This window comes from Delphinus delphis, chromosome 11 (assembly GCF_949987515.2).
Source record: "Delphinus delphis chromosome 11, mDelDel1.2, whole genome shotgun sequence".
Classification (NCBI taxonomy): Eukaryota; Metazoa; Chordata; class Mammalia; order Artiodactyla; family Delphinidae; genus Delphinus; species Delphinus delphis.
The window spans coordinates 3,602,420-3,629,204 of NC_082693.1; the positions used below are offsets into that span (position 1 = coordinate 3,602,420).

The 26,785-nt window shown below is 55.9% G+C and overlaps 1 protein-coding gene across 6 annotated transcripts in view; it reads right to left on the reverse strand.

Moving 5' to 3' along the window:
• The window catches only part of IQSEC3 (IQ motif and Sec7 domain ArfGEF 3), a 100,923-nt gene that overhangs the window by 23,970 nt on the left and 50,168 nt on the right, over positions 1–26,785 (reverse strand). For all 6 annotated transcript variants that reach the window (XM_060024106.2, XM_060024105.2, XM_060024110.2 and 3 more), the window contains exons 4-5: positions 14,276–15,366; positions 11,965–12,126 (exon numbers count right to left, since the gene is read on the reverse strand). In XM_060024106.2, the coding sequence (XP_059880089.1) occupies positions 11,965–12,126; positions 14,276–15,366 (1,253 nt within the window). The remainder of the gene's footprint in view (positions 1–11,964; positions 12,127–14,275; positions 15,367–26,785) is intronic.

Here is a 26,785-nt window from a genome sequence, read left to right on the forward strand (position 1 = left end):
GCTCTGCAGATGCTTGCAGGCAGCAAGGGAGGGCAGCGTCGTTTCTGGCTGGCTTTGGAATACAGCTCACACGACTGGCTGCTTCTCCCCGCCTCCCAGGGAACCAGTGCCCTCCTGGGGCAGCTGGCCGGGCCGAGGCCATGCCCTGGTGGACCCTCACCTTGTAACGGGGGCTCCGTCATCCAGGAATCACTCCCCACGGTCCTCGCCCCTCTGCACAGCGTGGCTCTCCTTTCCCTCCCTAAGGTGCCAGCCTGCACCTGACCTTGGCTCTCTCTCCTCTCCTCTCCCCGTCTCCCGTTCTTCCCGTGTTCTGCAGATCACTTGCACCTAAAACCTCCCCTCCTGTCCGTCTTCTTCTTCATCACCCTGAAATCCTGCTGGGAGCAGACTGCTGGCAGTTCTCCAGATCCTCTGCCACCTCCACCAGCACAGCCAACAGCCCTCTCCTCTCTGATCACCTTTAAGGTGAAAAAAATCATACGTTTCTGGGTGGTCGTTTCTGGTGTATAATCTCCCTATTTTACAGAAGGTAAAACTGAGACTGCAAAGGGGCTTGCTTGGTGTTCCCTCTGCTAGGGAGACCCTCCCCAATCTACGCCAGTGGGCAGCTCCCTCTGCACCTCCTTCACTGAGTATTTTTTTCAGTGCTTCACTAAGTGGGCAATGACTTCATCTCCTCAGTCCGGTGGGATATTAAGCATCATCCTGTTATTTTTTACTATATGAGGAAACCAAAGCTCACGAGAGAGCTGAGCTTGCAGGGGGCACTGCACACATCGCACTCCTGGCATGTTCCCTCCCGGGGGCTGTTGCTAATGCATCTCTCGCTGGGGGCTGCTCTCACCCAGATGCCTGGTGGGACCTGTGAGGGCCCAAGGAGGGGCAGTTGGACACATCACAGAGTCACGGGTGAAGGCCACTCCACTGTCAGCAGTCACATGAGGCCATGTGGCCACCCTGCAGTTTCTGAGCTGGCCTGGTACACGGAGCCCACAGCAGCGGACCAAACCCCTGACCCCCTACCTTCTGCCTCCTGGGGCTTTCTCTGACCCCCAGTAGCTAACTTGCCCTCCCCCTCCCTCCCCCACCCCCCACCCACCCCCCCGCATGCATTGAGCACCTCTGCATATGCAGCACTGTGCTAGGGACCTGGAATAAGTGGCAAGCAACACAAACACAGATCCTGTCCCAGTGAGAGAGACAGGCATTAAGCGCAGAGTCAAAAATAATTATTTTGGGCTTCCCTGGTGGCGCAGTGGTTGAGAATCTGCCTGCTAATGCAGGGGACACGGGTTCGAGCCCTGGTCTGGGAAGATCCCACATGCCGCGGAGCAACTAGGCCCGTCAGTCATGGACGCTGAGCCTGCGCGTCTGGAGCCTGTGCTCCGCAACGAGAGGCCGCGATAGTAAGAGGCCCGTGCACCGCGATGAAGAGCGGCCCCCACTTGCCACAACTAGAGGAAGCCCTCGCACAGAAACAAAGACCCAACACAGCAAAAATAAATTAATTAATAAACTCCTACCAACGTCTAAAAAAAAAAAATCTTATTAAAAAATAAATTAATAATAATAATTATTTCATTATAATCGTGACAAGTTCTGTGCAGGGAAAGGACAGGGTTTTGAGAGGGGACAAAGGAGATGTACTTTTTATTGGTGTGTCCAGAAATGCCTCTTTGGGGATGTGACATTTGAGCAGAGACCTAAAAGATGAGTAGGATCTGATTAAGGGAGGGGGAGGGGTGGGGGAGACATGATAAGATCCAGTTTGTTTTAAGATGATTTCTCTGGTGTTGGGCGAGAATGAATGAAAAAGGAAGGGCAGGAGCAAGAGAGAAGCAGGGGGCCATCAGGATGCACCTACAGAGGTTCAGGCTAGAGACGACGAGCCCTGGCTAAGCTGGAACAAATTGAATGGACCTGAACAGACCTGAACGGACCAGGCCAGCTCAGAATCTGAGAGACATCCTGGAGGGAGAACTGATGGGACAAGGTGATGGAAGGAATGTGGGCGGTAGGGAAAAGGAGTCGGCGGTGAGTCTCAGAGCTCGGGCATGAACACCTGGGGGCCTGGTGGTACTAGTTTTTGAGATGGGTGGACATACATGCTGGAGAGATCGAGACTTCAGTTTTGGACACATGAAGTTGGAGATGTTCTTTCATATCAGTTTAGTATCTACCCAATCATCGTCATTAGCACCCAAAGTCTTGCCTTTTCTATTTTACAAATTAAAACCCAGCCTCAACCCTTCTTTGCTCTGTAGTCACTAATTCTTTTCTCTACGCCTCTTTTTTTAAATATTTATTTATTTATTTATTTATTTATTTTTGGCTGTGTTGGGTCTTCGTTTCTGCGCACGGGCTTTCTCTAGTTGCAGCGAGCGGGGGCTACTCTTTGTTGCGGTGCACGGGCTTCTCATTGCAGTGGCTTCTCTTGTTACAGAGCACAGGCTCTAGGTGCGTGGACTTCAGTAGTTGTGGCACGCGGGCTCAGTAGTTGTGGCTCGCGGGCTCTAGAGCGCAGCCTCAGTAGTTGTGGCGCACGGGATTAGTTGCTCCGCAGCATGTGGGATCTTCCTGGACCAGGGCTTGAACCTGTGTCCCCTGCATTGGCAGGTGGATTCTCAGCCACTGCACCACTGGGGACGTCCCTCTACTCCTCTTTGGAGCCAAACTTCTAGAAGTCATCCCTACTCATGCTATTTCCACTTGCTCAATCCCATTCACTTTTCAACCCGCTCCAGCCAAGCATCTACCCCAGCATTCCATTAAAACTCTTGTCAAGGCCACCAATGGCCGCCATGTTGCCAAGTCCTGTGGCGCCAACGTCTGTCCTCATCACACTGGCCTCCTGGCAGAGTCAACGCAGTTAAAGACTCCCTTGGAACACTCCTCTCTCTTGTTTCCATCCCATTGCCCTCCCCTAGGTTGACTCTCTCCTCTCCGGAGGCACCCCTCCTCCATCGCAGGCCCTCCTTCCCCTGGCCTCTAACTCAGGGCTGCCCACCAGGTCCCTTCCCCCACTTTACAACCTCTTCCTAGGGGCCTCACCCATTCCTATGGCTCTGAATGCCACCGCGCACTACAACTCTTAAGTGTAGCCGTGAGTTCACCCTTATTATTTTACCATTAGTCACTAACTAGTTAATTTTTGTTGTTGTTGTTGTTAATCTACAGTGTTCATAAGAGACCCCCTTAAGTAATGGTGCTCCTAAGCGTGGATGAGGGCTGCTGAGTGCAAAGGTCAGTCCTGGGGCAATCTTCACAAGGCCACAGGTTGTGCTGGCATCTCTCGCAGGAAAGTCAGGGTGGACATATTTTATGTTTTACCAAGTATTTAATATTTTAACTTGCTCTGAGTAAATATTTGATAATGTCTCGTTTGAGGAATTCTTCAGATGAAATGTCACCACACCCAGCATCGCTCTCCCCTCAAAGCTAAAAATATATACGTGTTTATTTGGTATAATCTGTACGGATTACTCCGGCGGGCCTGCAGCAAAGACATATTCACACACAAAGATCTAGTGTTCCGAATCCTCAGCAGCCCAGGAGGCTGTTTGCTGTGACCGGCCACTTCTGTTCTCCGCCCACCCCAGTCACCAGGCCCTGCTGCCTCTCGCTGCCTCTGGGCTCCACCCGCCTCTACCCTCCCTGCAGCCTCTGCTGAGGGTAAGGGCCTCATCATCTGGCCACAACCGGTCCTTCAATAGCCTCCGAACCAGCCTCCCTGCCTCCAAACCATCTTCCGGAACAACACTTCTAGGACGGCCATTTGGCCCCGTCACTCACTCCTCTGCTTATACTTTTTCGAGGTTTCCCACACCCCTCATATGAAGCCTGAGCTCCCCAGCAAAGCACGGCCCTGGCTGCTCCCGGACTCTCCTGCCCCTTCCGCGTTCTCACTCCAGCCCTGCAGCCTGGCTCTCCCGCGGCCCCAGGTTTGCACACACTGCTCTTCCTTCCTGCCGCCCACCCCCAACCTCCAGGTCTGCCTTCCATCTCTCTGGAATCTTCCTGGACCTCCGCGGTGCCTCTGCTGTGTCTCCCGTGTCACCCAAGCATCTGCCTGTCCTCCCACCGTGCCACGCGCTCCCCGACGCCTGGAGTCGGTCTCTGCATCCCTGGCGTATGTATAAACTCAGTAAACATTCCTGGGGTGGATGAATGAGTGAGTGACAGACCAAACTCAAGAATGAACGGGGCTGTGAGCACACGGTCAGCTGGGGAAGGAGCCCTGCGGCCGGCGCCTTTGGAAGCTCTGCCTGGTGGCCCTGATCGGCTGGACCTGACCCCTGGACACGGCTGCCGAGGGAAGGGCCCCGTGGATTCCAGACCACGGGCAGCGAGGCGGCCTGGAGTGCACGTGCTTCCCATTTCCTTCAGCCAACGACGCGGGCCAGTGAGTGCTGAGAACCCGGCGACCTGGCCCTGAGAGGCAGCTCCTGACGTGCTGTCTGGACCTGCCTCGGAGGGGCCGCTGACTGGGGGTGATTGCGGAGGTGCTCTTGCTGGGGTGGGGGGCTTCTCCTTTCTGTGGGTTTCTGTGGCAAGTCCCTCCCAAGGGCTGGGGAAGCGTAAGCACAGCTGTTCCCTGCATCTCTATAAACAGGTACAACCTTGCAGGAAGTTGCTCGTTAACACATCCGCGTGTGGCGTCAGTCTGTGTTGCAGGGAGATGAAGCGGCGCACACAACTGTGATCAAAATGAATTTCGCCATCTCCACTATTTTCTTTTTTAACGATAGCAAGACAGTGTCTGGCAGACAAAGGAACTGGTTGGGAGCTGAAAATAGGTAGTGATAGCAGCAGGGATTTTTAATTGTCTGGAAGAGACAGCAAAGACCTGGAAGGTGAGGTACAGGCCAAGGCCGGGAAGAGGTGTGTGCGGTGCCCATGTGGGTCTCTGCTCCAGGCGGAGCCGGGGCCAGCTTTCAGGATTAGGATGGAAAACGAAGCTGCCCACCGCCACGAGCTGGAGGAACCCGGGTGTTACTTCTGCCGTTCTTGTCTCATCCGATTCAATTAAAAATGTCCCCACCCGCCAGGGAGTTATTTTTGTCAGTCGGAACTCATAACGAGCCAGACGAAGGTCGAGGCTTTCTGGAAGAGTGCAACGTGGCCAAGAAACTAGAGCAGGAGGACCTGCCAGAGTCCCTGGTGACAACACGGGGACAAAGAAAATCTTGTTTGAAGTCCTCAGAAGGGATGGCGGCTGGTGCACCTTGAAACCGCCCCCACACATCGGGAGTCCGTGTGGACGCGGAGGCTACTACCCTTTTGCTGGGCCCGGCAGCCCCCGGTTCGCCCGTGGTTCTCAAACCTGAGGGCGCACCAGAACCACCCAGCTGGCTGATCAACTGCACGGAGCTAGGCACCACCCCAGGGTTTCTGAATCCAAGCGTCTGGGCTGGAGTCTGAGGATCGACGTTGCTAACGAGCTCCTGGGCGCTGCTTCTGTTCGGGGGACCAGGCTTTGAGACCCACGCTCTGTGCCAGTGACAGGGGTAGGACGGGAAGAAGTCAGGCCTTTGGTGTCAGGCACCCTTGGGTTTGAATCTTGTCTCCACCATATAGGTCTTCAGTTCAAGTCACTCAGCCTCACTGTGCCTCATTTTCCCCATCTCTAGAATGGAGCTAACACCTAAAACGTCCAGTGGGCGGGTGGGATGGGGTGGTATGGGTTTTAGAAGAGACAATGTATGTAAAGCTCCCAGTTTATAACAGAGCTTAAGAAATGAGGTTCTCCAGGGCTTCCCTGGTGGCGCAGTGGTTGGGAGTCCGCCTGCCGATGCAGGGGACAGGGGTTCGTGCCCCGGTCCGGGAGGATCCCACATGCCGTGGAGCGGCTGGGCCCGTGAGCTATGGCCACTGAGCCTGCACGTCCGGAGCCTGTGCTCCGCAACGGGAGAGGCCACAACGGTGAGAGGCCCGCATACCGCAAAAAAAAAAAAAAAAGAAAGAAAGAAATGAGGTTCTCCAGACTTGTGGTTGCCAAGGCGGGGGAGGCGGGGGAGGGAGAGGGATGGTTTCGGAGTTTGAGGTTGGTAGATGCAAATTATTACATTGAAAATGGATAAACAAGGTCCTACTGCACCTTGCACAGGGAACTATACTCAATATCCTGCAACAAACCATAATGGAAAAGAATATTAAAAAAAGAAAGTCTACATGTGTATAACTGAGTCACTGTGCTGTACCGCAGAGATCGGCACAATACTGTAAATCAACCATACTTCAATTAAAAAATATATATTAAGAAGAAAAGAAACGAGTGTTCTCATTAGGGACCGAATCAGAGCTGACGTGCCCCGTGAGTAGGTAGATCTGTACTTCCCTCTAGCGCAGGTGTGAAGACTCTTTCCTTCATCGCCAGTGAACTCGCCTGAAATTGCATCATCAGACCCGTCAACTGTTTAAAACATACATCTATCAGAGAGAGGAAACTGAGGTAGCTCAGATCAATGCAGATCTGTGGATCAGTTTCTCAGCTCTGTTTTCTTCCCAGATGAGAGGGTTGGGGCCCAGCAAATAAAGGTGAGTCAGGGATGGGATAGCATCTGGTTCAGTTCAGTTACCCTGCCCCTGGCCTGGGCACTAGCCATTTCTTCTCTCTGGGCCTCAGTCCCTGGCCGGGTAGAATGAGAGAGCTGGACTAGCTGACCGTCTAGAGCATTTCTCAGCACCACGATTCACAGCTGGGCTCTGACAAGCACCGTAAAGGCATTCAGACCACACATCTGTCGGGATGACGCACAAGGTAGGATGGTGTGGCGTTTAGGGCTCAGGTTATGGACCTCTCTGCCAGGCTTCAGGTCTCAGCCGCTGCTCAGCCCTGGACTGTGGCAAGCGCCCCACCCTCTCTGTTCCTCTGTTTCCTTTATTTGGCGCAGACTCCCAGCACTGGCCTCACAGCGCTGCTGGCAAGATGGTATGCGGCTTTGCACGTAAGGCTCTTAGAACCGTTCCTGCTGGCACACGATACACGCTGATGTGTGTGAGCTGCCTGCTCGCTCACAGATGGCCCTCCTGAGAAACCCGCGGGGAGTGACTCCCAGGAAGTCCCACTGCAAAGAGCGGCCAGTTTCAGCCACACCTGAACATCACGCAGGATCCAGAGAGACCTCTCCAGAGCTGGGCCCTGGGTACTCAGGAGGGGAATGGGTGGTGGGTACGTTCATTTTTGTGTAAAAGTCCAATTTCTATGCAGCTGTGACGAAGCCAAGAGAGTCTCAACTCTGGAGTTTTTCACCCCACTCTGGGGTTCCAAGATCTCCGCATACAGGAGCAAATGATTCTTTTAAACGCCAATGACTCTCTCCTGTTACGTAGAATCTCTCATCTCTGTGTGTGTGCGCGTGCGCGGTGGTGGGGCTAGGGGAAAGGGCACTGGAGAGGTGAGGGGTCAAGGTCATAAAACCCAAAGACACCACAGTTAGAAGAGACCCCCTCCTTCCATTCCTCTGAGTGGGGGGCAGCATCAAGTTTTCAGAACAGTGGAAATAGCCCCCAAAGTCTTCTATCCCTGCCTGCCTCAGCCTCTCTCCAGACCCGTCAGACCCGTCAGAGTGGGCCTGGGCCCCAGCCCGCTCTCCCCTGCCCCATGGATCTCCTCAGGAGCAAGGCAACCCTTCCGAGGCTACACACAGACGACACGCAGGACCTGCTCAAACCATTCCTTCCTAGCGAGGAGAGGCCAGAGCCTTCCAGCCTGCGGAGTTTGACAGACAATCTGTCTTCATTTCTCAATGTCCCCTAAGAAGAGCCAATCTGCTGCACTCTGGCCAGAACATTTCCATGGAAATGAAATGATGAAATCCGACTACAACGTCAGACTCTAATATCTAACAAAGAACGGGGCAGACACAGTGAGAGAAGGAACGCCCGGGAAACTTTCTTCTGGCTACTCAACCCCAAAGCTGCCCTTCCTGCGTTTCCTTGGAAACGACAGATGCCCTCCGCGCGGGTGTGAAGATCACCCGGGCCGGGAAAGAGACTGCTCACAGCCAGCACACAACGTTTCCCCATCCGCTGGCCTTCAAACCTGCTGAAGCGCGCATTTCAGAAAGGAAATAGAGCAGAGGCAAATTTCCCAGCCACGTGAAAACTGAGAGCGAGACGCTTGCAGCCCCAGAGAATCCTGATCTCCGCTGCCCTTTGTCTCCCACTGCCCTTCCCCCTCAGCACCAGGGGAGGACTTCCTCCAAGCTCTAGGTGGTCCCCTCCCTTCCCCGGAACTCTGTCTCAGACCAGCCCTGAGGAGTGGGAGGTTTCCCTGTGTTGGGGGAGGGAGCCGAGGGGAAGGGGAGGCGGGAGGGGTCTAATGCCTTGTGCTTTTAAGTGGGAGAAATAATAATAGAAATAGCTGACATTTTAAAAGAATGTACCAAGCCTCAGGCACTGAGTTAAGCACTTTATATGCACTTAAAAAAAGTTAATTCCTATGACTGGGTCTATTATCCCCATTTGACAAATGAGGAAATTGAGGCTGGTTTCTCCTAAAACAAACAAACAAAAAACAAACGCCAACGACCAAAACACAACACCTTCCCAGGTCAACACTGGAATGGACGTGGCCCTTTGAGCTCAGAATGCCTCATATTATTATTTGATAAAGCCTCGTTGGATACATTCTTTCTTGGAATGGGGCATCCATGGAACCAGGACACAAAGGGATGGAGGGTCAGCTTCCCAGAGCACCGAGGGCCTGACCCCGGAGGCAAATGTCATCACCGCATCTGTGATGCTCAGAGGTGAATCAGTGGCTGGGACAGATTCTGCTTGGCCCAGCTCCTCCTCTCTTCCTGTCCCCCCAGGCCCAGGAGTTGGGGGAGGGCCCCATCCCTTCCCCTCCCAGAGACTTTCAGCCTCTCCCCTTCCCATCTGGCTGCATCATGGAGAGAGCGGTGGCTTGGGCTGTCTCAGTCTCCAAGGGGACGGGTGATTTATGTCTTTTATTCAGCAAACAGCTTTGTACAGAATGGATACGACAGGCTGAATGTCACCGGCGGGGGCGCGTGTAGAATCCCAGTGAAGCCTTCCCGGCCTGGACACACGGCACTGGGTGACTGTCACTGTGTGTTTTCTCTGGTGGGAGTTAGGAAGAGGCAGTGGATCCTGAAAGGTTCCGAGAGAGCTGGCTTGAGTGGCAGGGAGATACCAAAAACCCCAGCGTCTTGCTGCCCTGCCAGTGCCTGTCTCTTCCTGCTTCTTCATCCTCTCCAGGTACCTCGCGGCAGACAGACCAGGCCGTCGGCGCGCTGCAGACCTGGGGGAGGAGGGCTCCTTTCCGTGGAGCTGCCACGTGCAGGCCGTCTGCTGGGGCCTCAGAGCCCAGGGCCTGCACGGCTGCAGAACACAGCACGAGGGACTGAGGCGTTCACTGTGGCAGAATTGGGGCTCAGCTCTGTACTCGACGCCCCCTAAGCCCACAGTGCCCACTGGAGGCTCGAGGGCCCCTCACTCTCTTTCCACGTTCCTCCTCGCATCTCTCCCCGTTGAGACCTGGGTCTATAATTTCCCTGAGGCCACGAGCCAGGCCTGTTCCTCTCCCCGCGCACCCCGCCCCGACACGTACACAGGTGGGATGCCCAGTGCAGCCCTATTCCCAGCATACAGTAGGCACTCAATATTTGCTGAATGAGTGGTGAATGGCCATCTCGTTCCCCCGTGAACGCTGGCACCCCAGCCCCGTCCTGGAGCCTGAGGGCTGCTCTGGGCAGCTCTGGCAGGATGACAGAGCTTGTTCAGGGCAAATGATTTTGCATGACGCCAGGGTGCCACAAACGCACTAAGGATTAGGAAAGACGATACGTTCACTGGCGCTGGAGGGACCTCTGAGATCACACAGCTCAACCCTCTCTCTTTGCAGATGAGGAAGCCTGGAGAAGTGACTTGCAAGCGCTCCAGAGCGTGTCAGGAGCAGAGCAGGGGCCAGAGCCGGACTCTCGGGTCCAGCCACTCTCCTGCCCGCACACTGCCTTCTCATCCAAGCCTGAGCCCGCTCAGCCGCGAGCCCTAGATCCCAGCCCACCTCCCCTCTCGGCACAGGCGGCAGCGGCCGGTCTGCATCTCCAGCCCACACGATCGCCCAGGCAGGATGTGGAAATTAGTCTCCATTGTGTTGCTCAGCACACCCCGGGCTGCAGAAACACCGTGTGTTCCCAGAGCTACAGATCAACAGGGGCCTAGCAGGTCAGGATTCCGGGGCCAGGCCACATGGGGTCTGGAAAGGCAGAAGAGAACAGACGAGGCAGTCAGGGCCTGGGAGTGAAGCAGTCACCCCTGCCCCAGAGCAGACGGGCAAAGCCGGGTCACCCAGGGGATGTGGGGCAGCAGGAAGGAATGAAGCCATCCGGCGCAGCAACTCTACTCCTTCGCCAGTGGAAAGGGGACAAAGGCAAATGAAAAGTTCATGCCGGACAGATGAACCAGATAGAGGAAAACAGGAAAGGAAGCAGACAGAACACTTGATCTTTCTCCTCTTCTGCCATTTCCTCAAGGCATCCCCTCGGGGCACCCACACAGCAGGGGTGGTGCGATGGGGAAGGGGAGCCAGAGGGAGAGGGGGAAGGTAAAGAAATGCTGTCCATTTAGGGGCTTAGGCACTCAGAACACCAGCTCTGGGAGGAAGAGCTGATTGCCCAAAGCCACCGAGAGTCAGAGGCAGGAGCTGGCTTCTGTCAACTAAGGGCCATCAGGGACTTCACGGTCCCTTGAATGGGTCCAAGCCCCCTCTCTTCTGACTGCACTCAGGTAACAGCTATCCCATCATGAATTTAGGAATGTGACAGGGATTCCCGAGCACAGCAGATCTCCCCTCCTAACCCAGCCCCTCCCACCTGCAGGCACGGAAATGCAGGCCCGGAGAGCAGACACAGCAGCGGGGCGGCTCCATAAAGAGAAGCCAGGTGTCTGAGTGCCACCCAGGGGACACTGACAGGGACTCCGGGCTTCTACGCCCTGAAGCAGGAGCCCCCAGCCCTCTGTAGCCCTGGCTGCTTCAAGAGCAAGTACGAAAGGACGAGGTTCTCCCAGGACTCCTGCAGACTGTACCCAAGGAGATGGGGGTGGGGAGAGAAGTGGGGAGGGCTCCTTACAGAATGGTGACCTTCGAGAAGGAAGTGAGCTTGGGGCGGGGGCCCAGCAGAAGAGAGGAGGGGCATCGGGAGAGGCGTGGGGAGAGACGGTCCAGAGCAGACTTCACGGAGCCTCGCCCCTTCTCTGCCAGAGGAGAGGGGGCTCCAAGGCCCTGCCCCTCCACCCCAGGGAATGCTCCCCTTGCCCTGGGGCTCGCCTACCTATCCACAGCGCCACACCCAAGAAGCAGGGCGCTATAGCAAAAGCGGCCCCCTCACCGCCAAATCCCCCACCTCCTGGACTTCAACCTTGGTGGTCAGTCTACCTTTATGGAATCATAGTACTTTCTGGCTCTAAAACCCCTCAGTCTAACCCCTTCTTTTTCTGCCTCATGTTTCCCCCACGATATAAAGCGGACACTCAGGGGCTGGGGGCTGGACGGGTGGCAGGAGAGGGTGCTGAAGGGCCGGTCCCCCAGGCGGAGATGGCCCCAGAGCTGACGGCCTTCTTTTTTCAGGTTCACTCTCATGCCTTTTGGTCTCCCTTGACCATTTCTGTGCCAGCCCCAGCCGCGCGCGTCCCCAGCGCCAGCCGCGTCCCCATCCACAGCGCCTACAATGCCTACGCGGAGGAGCACCTTGGCTCAGTAAGCGGCCTAATGACTGGAGGGGAGGCAGGTGATTGGCTAAGGACCATGGGGATGCTGGCTCCTGGACCAATCAGGAAGCCACCAGGACTGGAGCCAGGACTTCTGGGAATCCACCCAGACTTTAGAGGTCCTGTCCTCCCCCCGTGGCCTTCCCCCGCTGAGGTCCCAGGCCGCCCAGGAGATCCGGGAGGGTGGGCCAGGAGGGCGGGGAGGAGCCCGAGCGGGGCACTCACTCGAGCACGTCGCGGTTGAACTGCTTCTTGCTGTTGCCCAGGAACTCTCCGATCATCTGGCGGCTCAGGCCCTTACGCTGGAGCAGGAAATGGGCCACTCCGATGGGCGTGTCGGGGATGAAGCCTCGAGAGATCAGGAACTGGATGCCCTTGTCCGGGTTTCTGGGGGTGGGGTGGGGAGGGGAGGAGGGGTGGGGAGGGGAGGAGGGGTAGAGAGTGAGGTAAGTCTCCCCATGACGCCTTTCCTCCCTTTCTTCCTGCCTAGGGAACCCACAAAAGTGCCTGGAGGTCCTTGGGCAGAATTCCCAGGAAATGTCAGCATTCCTTCCACTGCAGAGGGGCTCCCCTTAAAAAGCCCCTCTGGCCACGTTCTCCTGAACCTCCCTGCACAGGAGTGAAGATGGTGCGGGACTGGGGAGGTCTGGCCAAGTAGATTCCAGAGCAGGTGGAGAGGTGTCCCTTCCGTCTTCCTGCCTCAGTCCCACTGGATCTGACCCTGAGGTCCCCCAGCCCTTCCTCCCACCTGTATCCTGCTGTCTACACTCAGGACCCACGCTCGAACGGGGAGGGCAGAGGAGACTGGGAAATGGAGGTGGGATCTCCTACCACACCCCTCTTCCCTGTGTGTGGCAGACACAAGAAAGACCCTGCTCTTCAGGGTTGACTTTCCCAGGCTTGAGTCTGTGTGTGGGTGTGGGTGTGAGTGCTGTGTCTTAAGGCCCATGTGCTCCCAGCTCGGTCTGCAAATCCATGCTGCTCCCTGAGCTGAAGCTTACCGGTCCAGGAGAAGATAAGTACAGAAATAGAGGCTAAGCCTTTAGACCCTTTTATAGCACGTTGACATTTTCAGGACAACCAAGCATGTGACTGTTTTTCTAGCAACTCATTTTAATTGTATTTTACAGAAGTGTCAGCCCACAACATATTGGATAAAAACCCAAACTGGTCCTTCACTATAGATAATTTGAGAACCACTGTCTTGTGGGATCCAGGTACGTGTGTGTGTGCAGAAGCGAGGGTAGGGCTGTGCTCACCAGGGTGGCAGCCTGAGGTACACGAAGGAGCGATGGGAGTCACACAGGTCTGACTTCACCCAGCTCTGCCGCTTACTAGCTGTTTCACAGGGCTCAGCTCACCTGTGTGAGCCTGTTTCCTGGTCTGTAAAATGGCATAATGATGCTCTCTCTAGAACTTGTTAGGAAATCTGCAAATGTTTTATGTCAGGTGAGCTATGAAGGGTAGCTATTTCCCCTAGAATAGAAGCTGCTTGAGACCGGGGGATGTGTCTTCCTCATCTTTGTGGTTTCCGTGCCAAGCACTCCAAACATAACTTCTGAATGAGTAAATGAACACACAGGTGAATGGTTTCTGCTCAATCCTCATTGATTAGGCAGGAGGGATGCCCTGTTTCCCGCCTCAGGGCTATGAAGGAAGGGGTGAGTGGAGGGTGGAGACGAGTGCCTCATGTACTTGAAATCTCCACAGGACGGGCAGGTGTGTTTCCTCTGCTTGCCACCAGCTGTATACCTCTTGGTTGCAAGGAAGTTCTGGCTGGGGGCTCTGAGCTATGGTGGTTGTTCATTTCTCCGCTCCCACGCCCCTGTTCTCTTCTGCTTCACCTCTACTTGCTTGACGCTCCCCTCCTATCTGCCCCCCGCACCCCCATTCCTTGCGCCAGGTCTCTGCTCCCCCTACCCTTCCCTCCTTTGGTCACTGCCTCTTCTCTCCGTGTCATCAACCCCATGAGATTGATACTCCCTGTTTTCTTAACTTCATGTCCCACCCGAATGCTTTCTGCCCAAGCCTTATACTACTTGTACTATTATTTCCTCTGACATTTTCTCACTTTTCAAAGCCTAGCTTCATCTAGCAGTACTAGTGGTTAAAGCGTAGGTCTGAGGTGCTTTAACCCTAATCTTTAACGTAAATTCTTATCAATTAAAAATAAAATGAGGGGCTTCCCTGGTGGCGCAGTGCTTGAGAGTCCGCCTGCCGATGCAGGGGACGCGGGTTCGTGCCCCGGTCCGGGAAGATCCCACATGCCGCGGAGCGGCTGGGCCCGTGAGCCATGGCCGCTGAGCCTGCGCGTCCGGAGCCTGTGCTCCACAACGGGAGAGGCCACAACAGTGAGAGGCCCGCGTACCGCAAAACTAAATAAATAAATAAAAATAAAATGAGTATTCCCACACTATCTCAAGGATCAGGCGTGGCCCAGAGGCCGCCTGGGAGGACCCTGGGACGATTCGGTCCATTCCCGGATCCGCTGCTCACCCGTAAGTGCAGCCCCTGCCCCGCACCTCCTGGAACTTACATGTTGAAGAGGTTGAGGCCGATGCGGTAGAGCCGCTTGCGCAGGGTGTCGGTGGAGAGCGTGGGAGACTTGCAGCTGGCCGGGTTCTCGCAGTGGTAGCGCGGCAGGCTCAGGATCATGGCCTGCAGGGCCTCCTTGGAGGCCGAGGCCGACGCTGCCGATTTGGTGGACGCGCTGCTGCTGCTCAGCTGCTCCGAGCTGTCGCCGGCCTCGGCCTCCGCCCCTTTCCCCGCCTCCTCGGCCTCCTCCTCTCCGTCTTCCTCCTCCTCCGCCGCCGGCACCGCGGCTCCCGGCGGGCTGGCGCGCAGGGCCCCGTTGGCTCCCGCCTCTGCGCTCGCGCCCTCGGCGGGCACGTCCTCCTGGCCGGCGCTGGGGGCCTCCAGGGCCTCCTGCCCGCCGGCCTCGTCCTGCTCGGCCTTGCCCGCCGCGGACTCTGCAGGGGCTGAGGCCGTCGGCGCGCCCAGGCAGTTGGCCACGGACAGAGCCGTGGAGGAGGAGACGGAGATGTTCCGGCTGGCGATCTGCACGGTGACGTCCCGGAAGGCCATCATGAGGGTGCTGCCGTGGCCCTGGGGCGGGCCGGCGGGCTCGGTGGGCTCGGCCCAGTCCCCCGAGTGGGCGCCCTCGGGCTCCCGCGCCTCGGTCTCCAGGCCCGGCGGCCCCGTGCCCGCGCGCAGGGCCCTGTGGACCTGGTAAGCGCCGCTCTCCTGCAGGGAGCACACGGTCTTGAGGCTCCAGGTGCTGAGGGCGTCGTCGATGGACTTGGCCAGGGACTGCACCTGCTCGGTGAAGGAGTCCTCCAGTTCGGTGAGTGTGCCCGCGATGGTGGGCGGCAGGGAGGGCGAGCGCGCCAGCGGCAGCCCCGAGAGGCCGCAGCCCTCCAGGAGCGCCCTCTCGGCCGCCAGGCTCTCGGCCGTGGGCGCGCGCGCCTTGCGCAGGGAGATGCGCCGCGGCAGGCGGCTCTCCAGGAGCGAGTTGCGGATCTTTTCGAAGTTCTTGCTGAGCTGGTACTGGCGGAAGGCGGTTTGGATGGTGCAAGCGGCGCGCCGGGACACCAGGTGGCCCCCGTACTTGTGTTCTAGCATTTCAATCTGCAGGGAAGACAAAGAGGCGCGAGCGCAGTTAGGGAAGGGGTGTGACAGTCCTTGAGAAAGACGGTGGCGGCGGCTGTCGACTGGGGCAGGGGGTTGAGCTGCTAAACTTCGGCGGGGGCGCGGGAAGGTACAGCTTCGGGGCACTGAGGGGCTCATGTCTGAAAACCCTAGCACGCCATGGCCTGAGATGCCAAAGCTCCCAGAGATGTGGGATGTAGGACTGGATTCCGGGATTGGTGATGCCAGGGGCAGGGGACGGACGAGGTGCGAATGGTAGGGGGCGGTTATTTCCAAATGTTCGTATCAGAGATGCATACGGTGGAGTTCATGGCTGAAATGCATGACATCCTGAATTTGTATTAAAATACTCCATCAAAAGAAGTGGGAGGGCTAGATGAAACTATTAATAAAACTTGTTAGGGCTGGGTGGTGGTTAAATGGGAGTTTATTACACTACTCTTTCTACTTTTGTGTGTTTTTTTTTGTTTGTTTTTTTTTTTTTTTTGCTGTACGCGGGGCTCTCACTGCCGTGGCCTCTCCCGCCGCGGAGCACAGGCTCCGGACGCGCAGGCCCAGCGGCCATGGCCCACGGGCCCAGCCGCTCCGCGGCATGTGGGATCCTCCCGGACCGGGGCACGAACCCATGTCCCCTGCATCGGCAGGCGGACCCTCAACCACTGCGCCACCAGGGAAGCCCTTGTGTGTATTTTTAAATAATAGAAAATTGAAAATTAAATAGAAAGGCTAAAAAACATCGCTGCTACTCCTGTACACCTGCTTTCTTTCTCAGCATTCGTGTCATGCATTGGGGTAGTTTCCTGTTCCTGGGAGCGTCATAAGGGTTGGGACTTGGGTTGGATCATCTCTGTGTTCCCAGCATCCAGCCCAAGGACTGGCACAGGGTAGAGCTCAATAAATGTGAATTTCATAAAAAGACAGATGGATGGTGGATGGATGTTTCAATAAGGGGAGTCCCTCCAGGCTACCCTGCTCCACAATTCCAGCCACCTCTGTTTCCAACAATGGGAGCTGTTACAACCAGGGCAGGGCTTGGTGGGGCTGGTTGGCAGGGCCCGGGGTGGGGACGGCCCTGCCTCATCTGGGCAGATGTGAACACAGGAAAACTTCTGGCACTGGCCAGCCTGCCTTCAAGGCCCTTCCTCCCCTCCTCTCAGCTCTGTCCCCCATCTGTGGTCTTTTCTCCTCCTTGGGTTGCTAAGCTCTCACTTTTTCTCTCTTATCAAAAACCTCTCAGGAAAGGACTAGAAAGACATTCCCCCGAGGTGTGAATGACCAGTAACAGTTAGCAGTGCTCCTTCCTAGAGATTTTTGCACTTAAATAACAGACAAAGCCTGTGTGAAGGGGATGGACAAAATGGTAGCACTGTGGTGGGTTCCAGAGTCCTTAGAGAAGACTGGGAAGTGAGAACGTATTCCTGGGCCCTGAAACCATGTATTCCCAGCCGTACACTCCACTTACACAGAGCAGCCTTCCTGAACTAAGAATCGGGCCAGGTGGCTGAAATTAATACTCAAGGCAAGAACAACGTCACTCCTCCATCCTCCCCCAGGATCATGGGGGGAGGGGTACAGATACAAAGGCCAAATTTCATCCCCCAATACAAGGAACACTTCACCGCGCTTCCCGCTCCCCCAGGGACTGCAGCTGGAGTGACTACTTCCCAACTACCCTGGCAGCCCCCTCTGTCCCTTCCCTGTGGGTGCCCCACAGCTGGACCAGCAGAGACACCCTCCTAGCCCAGGAGACCTCATAGATACAATCCCAATGCCCAGGGACAAGCCCAGGTAAACGGGACCTCCTCAGTGTGTGTCCTGGGCTCTTCCTGTCTCACCATCCAATGCCCTTTCCCATCCCCAAGCCTAGTGGCATTATGCTGCCTCTCTCCCCACATCCAATGCTTCCCTCTGAAGAGACTTGGAAAACGTATTTATTTAAGGTTTAGAAGGCCACTGAGTCTTCCTATAGGACTCCTCCCAGAAGCACTTGCAGTTCACAAGGTGCAAGGCCTTAAGCAGGAGGCAGGAAGCTCTCCTGGGACTCACGGCCCTGGTGTTGCAGGGACATCCAAGGCGCTCTTCTAAAGCATGCCAAGTGTGTTAGTTATCTCCTGCTGCAGAACAAATTACCACAAAGGTAGCTGCTTAAAACAACACGGTTTATTTCCTCGCAGTTCTGGAGGCCAGCAGTCTGGGCACAGCTCAGCTGGGTTCTCACCAGGCTGAAATCAAGGTGTCAGCTAGGACTGCAGGCCCATCTGCGGGTCGGGGTCCTCTTTCAAGCTCACTGCTGTTGGCAGATTTCAGCTCCCGGAGATTTAAGACTGAGGCCTCAAGTACCAGAAGCTGCCTGCTGTTCTCTGCCACCTGGTCCCCTTCACAGCGTGGTCGTTTGCTCCTTCAAGGCCAACAAGAGAGCCTCTGTGTGAGGCCTCACTGCCTTTAAAGGGTCCACCTGATTCATTCAGGCCACCTGGGATGACCTCCCTTTTGACTAACTCAATGTCAACTGATTGGTAACTTAATCGTAGTAGTGACACCCATCATATTCACTAGTCCCGCCCACACTCCAGGGGAGGGGATTATATAGGCATGTCCACCGGGATCAGGCGTCTCTGGGGCCCTCTTAGAATGCTGCCTGCCATACCAACTGGACAGTTGCCTGTGGGCTTTTATCCAGGTATGACCTCATGTACCCAGGGGCCCCAGAGAAACACAGATATCTGCCTCTGATGCATTCTCCTGCTTCTGCAGAAATCGCACCAGAAGGAAGAGAGCATGGTAGCTCCTGAGGCCCAGAATCGGCCTTGGCAGGAAAGTCCTCCAAGGGGAAGAGTAGAGAGGGAGGGGAGCTGACTGCTCACCTGCCTCCTTCTTGCCAGTTCCACCTCCCATTTACCCCTCCCCAAGCGCCATGAGCAGCTGACCCCAGACAGGAATTCGCATCTCCTTCCTCCCTGGCCTGCTCATAGGTCTGGGGAAACCCCTGGCCCAAGAGCTTCTCTTCAGATTGTGAGATGCTACTGGCAATAGAGGGAAGGTATGAAATCCCATTGCCTGAAGTGTTTCCAGAATGGTGAAAGGTCCACCCCCTGGCATGGTGTCATCCCACCTAGAGGCACAGGCTGGCTGAGATAACTGAGGAGACTTCTTCTACGAGCCAGTGTCCATGCTTCACCCAAGGAGAGAAGAAAAGCAGATTTTAAATTCCTGAGTCTGTTGCATCGGGTCCTCCACTGGACTGTGAGCCGCATGAAGGTAGGCTTTGCCTGCCATGCTCACTGCTCTATCCCCAGTGCTTAGAGTACATAGTAGACCTTCAATGAATATTTATTGAATAACATAAAACCTTCCTAATCTGACCGTAACTTTTCTCTCCCGGGCTGATGATTTCACCCTCTCTGGCCTCCTTTGTAGGTTTACTTCATCCCCTAGTCTCTCCTACTTGCATTTCCAGCCTCTACCCTGGTTTTGACTCCTTTCCACCAGCCTACAGACCCTCCTTAATGTCCCAGGCTGAAACATGACCCTGCTTGACTCCCCTGCTCTGGGCCACTAGCCCAATCTCTGTATTTTTCCGCCAAACCTATAGGAGGACCAGTCTGCCCGCTCTGCCTCAGTCCGTGAGCACGTGCCGAACCACTGGCCCGCCCCGGTCTGTGAGCACATGCCGAACCACTGGCCCGCCCCGGTCCGTGAGCACATGGCCGAACCACTGGCCTGCCCCGGTCCGTGAGCACATGGCCGAACCACTGGCCCGCCCCGTGTGCCCTGACTGCTTGCAGCTGCCTCCTGCTACCACCAGACTAATGAAATGACTCTCAGAAAGGTACTGATGACCTTCAATCACTAAATCCCATCCTCAGCCTTCCTCCCCATCCTTTCTGCAGCTTTGATACTTTATCACCTTGAAACTTGTCCTCCGCTCTCATGACCCAGTCTGTCTTGGATTTCCTGTCTCCATACAGCTCCTTGAGCCTATATTCTAACCACAAGGTCCCTAACCGTGCTAGTTACGAGTCATGTGTGTGCTCTCTTCCATTCTCCAGACACACTTTAATGATTTTCCTGTGCATTTCTGGACGTCTTCCTTGACTTCTATGTTGGAAGTCTTTAGAGCAGCCCCCTGGTAGCTGATAACTAACAGCTGATGAAATGAGAACTAGCTCATGCAGAGCCTTCGTGGCGACTCTAAAGGTGTCCCGCGGGCTAATGTCTTCTCACCTCTTGTCTGAGAACCTCGTCTTCCATTCACTCTGACAGGTGGATGAGCAAGCCCATAGGGGAAATACCCAGTCCCAGATCTGCCTCTTCCCTGATGGTTGACCTTGGGCAAGTTTCTTAACGTCTCTGCACCTCAGTTTTCTTATCTGTTAAATGAAGCTAATCCTGCTGACTCTGTAGCTTGTTGTGAGAATTAAATTATTTCCCGTAGCACCTGACACACAGTAGGTGCTCAATAAGTGGTAGCAGTTTGATGTTGACAGTGATGATTCTGGGACTCTCAACTCTCCATCCCTGGACTCCATCCTAGACCTACATTTCCAAGAGCCCATCGTCTCCCCCGGCTCACCCAAACCAGCTCTGGATGACGTCCTTATTCACCTAACAGCACCCTGGCTACAAGGTCATCCAGTTTGGGGACCTCGCTTTTGTCCCTGGGTCGGCCTTTGCCTTATCCTCTGCATTTCTCAGGCTGAAAGTCCTATAGCGCCCCCCCCATGCCTTTTGCAATCATCCTGAACTTTCCACCAGACTGTCACCATGTGGGGCTCTCCTGGACCCCCCATTTGGACCACTCTGACAACCCCCCATCCACCTTGCACTATATTCCCCTGATCAGTATCCTCAGAGAGCGGGTGTAAACACAGGACTTCCGGCGCTTGAGACCATTGCCCTAAACAAGTGTAAACACCATCTCCTGGGGGTCTGGCGCTGAGCAGCCTGGCCCCGCCTACCCCCCAGCCCCTCCTACTACGCGGAGTCCACACTCACGCGCCAGCCCCGCCTCCAGCTCCCCCCTCCCCCAACTAGGCTTTCCTGCTCCGCGGATCTCCCGCTCAGCCTCCCCGCAGCCGGCTTTGTCCTCCCCAGCCTCACCTCCCACTCTCATGCCCTTTCCCCTTTCTTCAAATGTGCCTCCTCCACGAAGCCTCCCAGTTCCCCCAACCAGAACGGGGTCTCCCTGCCCTGAACCACGTCCCCCCAAGGTTGTTTCGTGCTTCTCTTTGACACTCAGTTTCCCCTGCTAATCTTGGTGGTATTCATCTAACTTAGGCTTCCCTCCCCTCTCCCCTCCCCAAGACTCCATTAAGCATAAGTTATTGGAGGCCCCGGATGTGGCCTTCGCATCGTCTGGCGCACGGAGGGCCTCAGCCCGGAGCCTGGCCCGAAGCCACAGCTCAGGACGGTCTCTGAATTCAGCTGTGGGATCGTCACCGTTTGTCCCCATCGTCTAACACAGCTGGCTGCCACTCATCCTGGCCTCGTGCCTGCTGCCCCCAGTGTCCCCACCGCTTCCTTCGCATCTCAGCACCCCAGACGGTGCGTCACAGGCCGCACAGCGTAATCCGCCTCTGCATCCCCCGTGCCCAGCGCTGAGCCAGACCCGTGTTTGGGGCTTAATCAATGTTTGCGGTCGTGAACTAAACTGAACTCTCTCCTCTGCACCAGGGGAAATGCAGTCCAGGCTGTCTTCTGGGTCTGGGCTTGGAGCCAAAGGCTGTACCACCGGCCCCGCCCCCCATGTGCATTCCCCTCCCCCCATGGTCACAGGCCTTGGGGAATCGGTGGTTCCCCGGGTCAGCTCCATCCGCCCCAGCCAGGCCCCTCTCACCTCCCTGACCCTGTTCTTAGCAGGGGCAGGCCAGAGAGCTGAGGGACCAGCTCGTGGGAGGGAGGGGTCCGGGCCCACCGGCCAAGGAGCAGCTCCGCCCACTTCTCTCGAATACCCGTGAGTCCTGGGTAACTGTGGCCTCCCTCCTCCCAGGAGAGCCATCCCTCGGCTCCTGCTGGGGAGGCAGTGGGCGGGGCTGGCGGCTGTCTCGCTAAGGAGCCTTAAGTGTTCATCAGAACAGGCTCCCTCTTCCAAGCGGCTGCATGGCTGAGCCCGACAGGGCCTCTGAGGGACGTTGGGGCACCAGGCCCGGGTGAGGGGGCGGGGACGGGTCCCACGTGCGCCAGGATTTCTCAGTGGAGAAGATTAAAGCAGTACGTGGTGTGAGTCTGCAGACCTTGGCGAGGCGAACCTCACACCTCACCTGAGGCTCCCGGGCAGAGTCTGGGGAGGGGAGAGGAGCCCGCAGGACGGGTGGCCTGCACTGAGCAGGGTTGTTCTTCTCTGTGTGCCCACCTCCCTGCCCACCGTCCAAAACACAGAAAGTGTTCAGCATGGCAAGGGGCACAGAGGCCTGCTGGGGAACAGGGCTGCCCTGGGACCCTCTCCCGATGCAGCCAGGTAGGGGCGCTGGGGAAGAGCCACGGCTCAGCTGCTCCCTGAGCCAGATACTCCCTCGGGTGGGGCTGCTCCTGGAAGCCTGCTCTGAACCCTGGTCGGGCTACTTGCCCTGTGCCAGGATCCCGCAGTGCCCTGCACACCGCTTCCGCAGAACCTACCCCTTCACCGCGGTGGCAGCAGATGGGGAGGGCTCTGGGTTAAAATCGTGGACTGTGGGGTCTGTTCTGGTTGCACCGGGGTGCATACCTAGGAATGTGTCCTTAGGCAAGTCACTTAACATCACTAAGCCTCGGTCTTCTCATTCCTAAGATGGGGACAGTGAGAGTCTCAGGCCGCGGGGACATTGTGCAGATGAGGGGGGGGAGATGGCGCACAGAAAGTGCTGCAGTGCTGTTAGTGTCGCCTGTGCCGTCCTGTGTCAGCGCCCACCACTGGCACCAGAGCTCGCTGAGACCGGACTGCATCTTGCGCATCGCGGTGCCCCCAGGCCTTGCACGGGGCCCAGCACAGCAGCTGTGCACCGCCGTCCCTGAACTGAGACCACAGAGCAGAGCAGCACCCTGGCGCATCTTGCCTTCACCGCCACCCTCAGCAGGCTGGTCCACTGGGGCCCTCACGCCCGCGGTAGCGCTCTGACCTTCAGAGCGGGACAGAGCCTCAGACACAAGTGAGCAAACTGAGGCCCAGAGAGGGACGGTGACCTGGAAACATGACCACCACTTCTCGCCTTGAGAGGCACCCCATGGTGAGGCTGGACCCTGAGGCTTGGGGTCCAGGAGATCTGCTCTCCAGACAGAGAGCGGCTGCCACCCAGGACCCTGACTCAGGAGCAGGGCCTGGATGCTGTGAACACAGCTCCACGGCTGCCGGGCTTGGACAACACAGAGACCTATGCAGTTTCAACATCCCAGATGGGCTCCAGTGGGTGCTACCCGACAGGCGCAGAGAACAGGACACAAACTCCCTAGAGAACTTGAACTTGGAAATCACACGCGTGGCCTCTGTATCTTTGCCATGGCCACTTCCTAAAGGAACCTCCCCGCAAGGGGTCCACATGCTCCCTCCCTCTAGGGTGGAGCCCCAAGGATCACCTTGAGGTGAAATGGGAGAGTTGAGGGCAGAGCAAGCAAAGGAAGACAGTCTCCTCCCTGTGGGGCCTCGGGGAGGGGGCCAGTCGGCGCATGGTGCTCGGGGACAGAGAACAGGGAAGCCTGGGGGCCTCATTCATTCATTGGCTCGTCCATCCCTGTGCTCCTCCAAGACGCCAGGCTGTGCCGGGCGCAGGAACAACAGCGGGCATGGCCGGCAGCGCCCGGGGCTCACCCCCAGGCAGTGCTCACTCCTCCCCCGACAGTGGAGGGAACGGCACCCCAGAGGCATTCGGAGCACAATCTGCTCACTCTGCGACAGCCTGGGCATGACAGAGCCCCTGCCCTCACGAGGGGGATGTGGCCAGACGGCAGAGCCCGCCGTGGGCACTCAGGAACGGCACACTCCCCGGCTCGGGGGCTCTGAGCCCAGACTGAACTGTGGGTAGGGATCACCCAGGTGAGTGTGACCGGGGATGGGTGGGGAGTGTTCCCAGCAGAGGAAGCGAAGTACACGAGGGCTCAAAGGACAGCCAAGAGGCACAGCTGGAGCCCCGAGTGGGAGCAAGGCAGGATGTGGGGGCGGATCTGGGGGCGGCAGAGCCTGAAGTCCTTGTCCCCTAGAAAACGAGGGGCCGTAGGCACCTCCATGTGGGGTACCGTGACCGCTGTGATGCAGCTGCGGTGTGGGGACTGGGTCAAAGCAGAGGGTCTATAGGAGGCTTCCCCAGGGGCACACAGGCCTAGGGCCGGGGCGGGGGGGGGGGATGGCAGGAGAGGATGGGACTTGGGAAGTGGTTAAGAGTAGCATGGGGGGTGGGGGGCTGGATCAGACGCAGGGCGGAGAGAGCCACGGAAAACACCTGGGAGTTTGGACTGGCCGATGGAGCGGGCCTGGCAGGTTGGTGAACTGGGGAGATAGTGATTTTGTCCCAGATCCCTTCCAGCCCAAGGACCACAGGATGTGGGTGACTCATGAGGGTCACAGGAGCAGAATACTAAATCCTAGATCTCTAAGAAACCTGAGATAGAGTCAGGACCTGGCCCAGGCTTCATGCCCATCCCCATCCCCTTCAGGTCACTGAACTGTTACTTTCCCCTCTTCATCCTTTGAGCATCTTCTCATGTCAGGCGCTGTGTCGGGCACCAGGGGTGTCATGATGGATGTCTTTGCCTTGCCTTAAAGGAGACGTCAAGTAAACAGGAATGGTGATCCTGGGCTGAAGGGCTATGTCAGGGAACGCCTGGGTGCTGTGGGACCACTGAGAAAGGACATCCAACACAGCCTTGGGAGGGCGGGGAGAGCTGCCAGCGAAGAGGAAGGTGCGGGAGAGCAAGTCCTAAAGCAAGAGAAGGAGTGAATGAGGCCAGTGCAGGAGTAGGAGGGGGGTAGGAATGTTAGCAGTAGAGGCAAAGGGCTGTATGAGGCAACTGAGGCCCAGAGAAGTTAAGCAACTTGCCTAAGGTCACACAGTTCATCTGCAGAAGAGAGAGTTGTGGAGCTCCATCTTTTGTAAACGTGTGCTGTGTTTTTAGCCACTCTGCTCCCTTCAGTCCCTTTCTCCCCTCCCCTTCCCACCCCTAACCTGTCTTGGCCTGGAGAGCTACAGGGGCCAGGGGAGGTGGGCTATTCCCCAGGGCACGAGGGCTCCACCACACCCGTACCAGCCCTCATCTTTCCTGCCCCACTGCTGCTGGCCTGACATGCAAACCCATCTACTAGAATTATGCCCACCATGAAAAAGGTCCACAGTGCCCGTCAGAACCCTGCACAACCCTCCCTATCCCACTAATCAGTTAGAATTAAACTCATTCCCTGCCCAGGCAGAAGCACCAGTTTCCTTTGGTGTTACTAACAGGATACTCCTTAAATTGAACTGTAATCTCTTTGGGGAGCAGGTAGGGACCATGATTTTTTTCTTTTTGGTACCCCACTCCCTCATTGCTTTACGCATCGCAGTTATTCAAAAAATATTCACTCGCTAAGCTCTTCCTCTGCCCGAGGCACTCTGCTGGATGCCAGGGGATGGGATGAATAGGACATGGTCTCTGTCCTCAAGGGGCGGAGCCGAGTGGAACTGAGAGGACGTTCTCATCTGTGCCAGCTGACCGCCCACATCACAGCATGCGGTTCCAGATGGACTGCCTCCCAGCCCCGGCATGGGCCTTCTCTACCTCAGAAGCGGGACAGTCTACATTTTTAACAGCTCTAATTGTTAACGGAGCTAAAAACAAACCCCTTCCTCTCCTACAAGTTTCATGCATTAGTACCACTATTTTTACCTGGAATGATAGAAAATAATCTAATCCAGCCAATTCACATTCAGCTCTTCCATGTCTAAAACTGGTTTTCATGTCTACAGTTTCCCTGTATGACCCCAGCCAGTTGTTTTCTTTCTTAGAAGAACCTTAGAACCTCAAGATTCTCTTTTTCCCTCTTAAATGAAACCCCTAGAACCAGACAGCCTGACCAGTAACTAGTGTGGGGCTCCAGGCAGCTGCCCCCTTACACGGGGGGTTTTATTCACCCATCTGTGAAGGCTGCTGGACCCATATCATTGGCAACTGCTTCATGGGCTATTGACGCATCTTGAGCTTATAGTCAACTGAATCCCGAAGGCCTCTCACCCGCGACCAAGCCTGCTCATCTTATAGTAGTGCTGTGGGATTTTCAAAGCTAAGAACAGAACTTTAGATTTTTCCCTCTTTCACCTGATTTTTTTCCACTTAAACAATATTTCCTAATGAGTTTTTTTCAAATCTGGGATTCTGTCATCAAGGTATTAGCTTTTCCCTTTCAGCTTTGCATCAGTCCTTTTTTGAAATGGTTGACCTGGGCAGGACCAAGGACAGTGCCCCACTCAATGACCCTGGCATTGGCACTGATAGAAAAATCAGTGTTTTTTGACAATTCCGTTTGAGAACGGCCCACCCGACTATATTGTCAACTAACCCACTTCCTATCCTGTCCACGTAGATATCACGGGAGATTTTGTCAAATACTTTACTGAAGCCTGGTGCACCGCCTGCAGCCCCTGACCTTGGATAATAGCTCGACATCTATGCTGAAAGGAAGAAAAGACTGGTTGGGCTTGACTCAGTCTCAGTGACTTTTCTATTAGCTTCGCTTCGAAAACTCACAGTCCGTTGGGTTAAAGAATGGTTCTTTAGAACCTACACCTTTTAGAGCTAGAAGGGACCTCAGAGATGATTCAAGATCTAATTCCCAATTTTGCTGATGAGGAAACCAAAGCCCAGAATGCTTAACTGGCATTTTCCCAAGTCACAGAGGAACTAGAATAAGAACAAGGATTGGATCCCACATCTGTGCTCCACGCTCAATGCTCTTTCTTAGCAATATTAAGTCATAAATTCTTTCTCTAAATGTGTTCGCTCGCACACACACACACACACACACACACACACACACACAGAGATCTTCCTTCAGGTCTCTTAATTTCCCACCCGTACAAGCCATGCCGTTATCATTTTGGAGGGTTCAGCTGGGACCCAGTGACTGACTTCTTTCTCCTCCTGCTTCACAGAATGGAAGCTGGAGGCTCAGAACTCCTCAGTGCAATTTGTTCTCCAATAAGGGGGTCTTTGGACTCCCCCAGTCTGGGCTAATGCTGGGACTCCTCAGTCTACCTGGAGGAGACCACTGTCTTCAAACCTCATGTGAGCCTGTGTGCTGAGCAGGGGGCTGGCCCCTTGGGTGGGCAGGTAAGCTGGACCGTCTCTTCTGGGGTGGGAATTGTGTCAGCAGCTGGTCTTCCTGCAGTGGTAAGAGGGGCAGAGCCCTGAACACGCTGCCTGTGGGCCTGGCATTACAAGGGTGACCCCTGCCACGGAA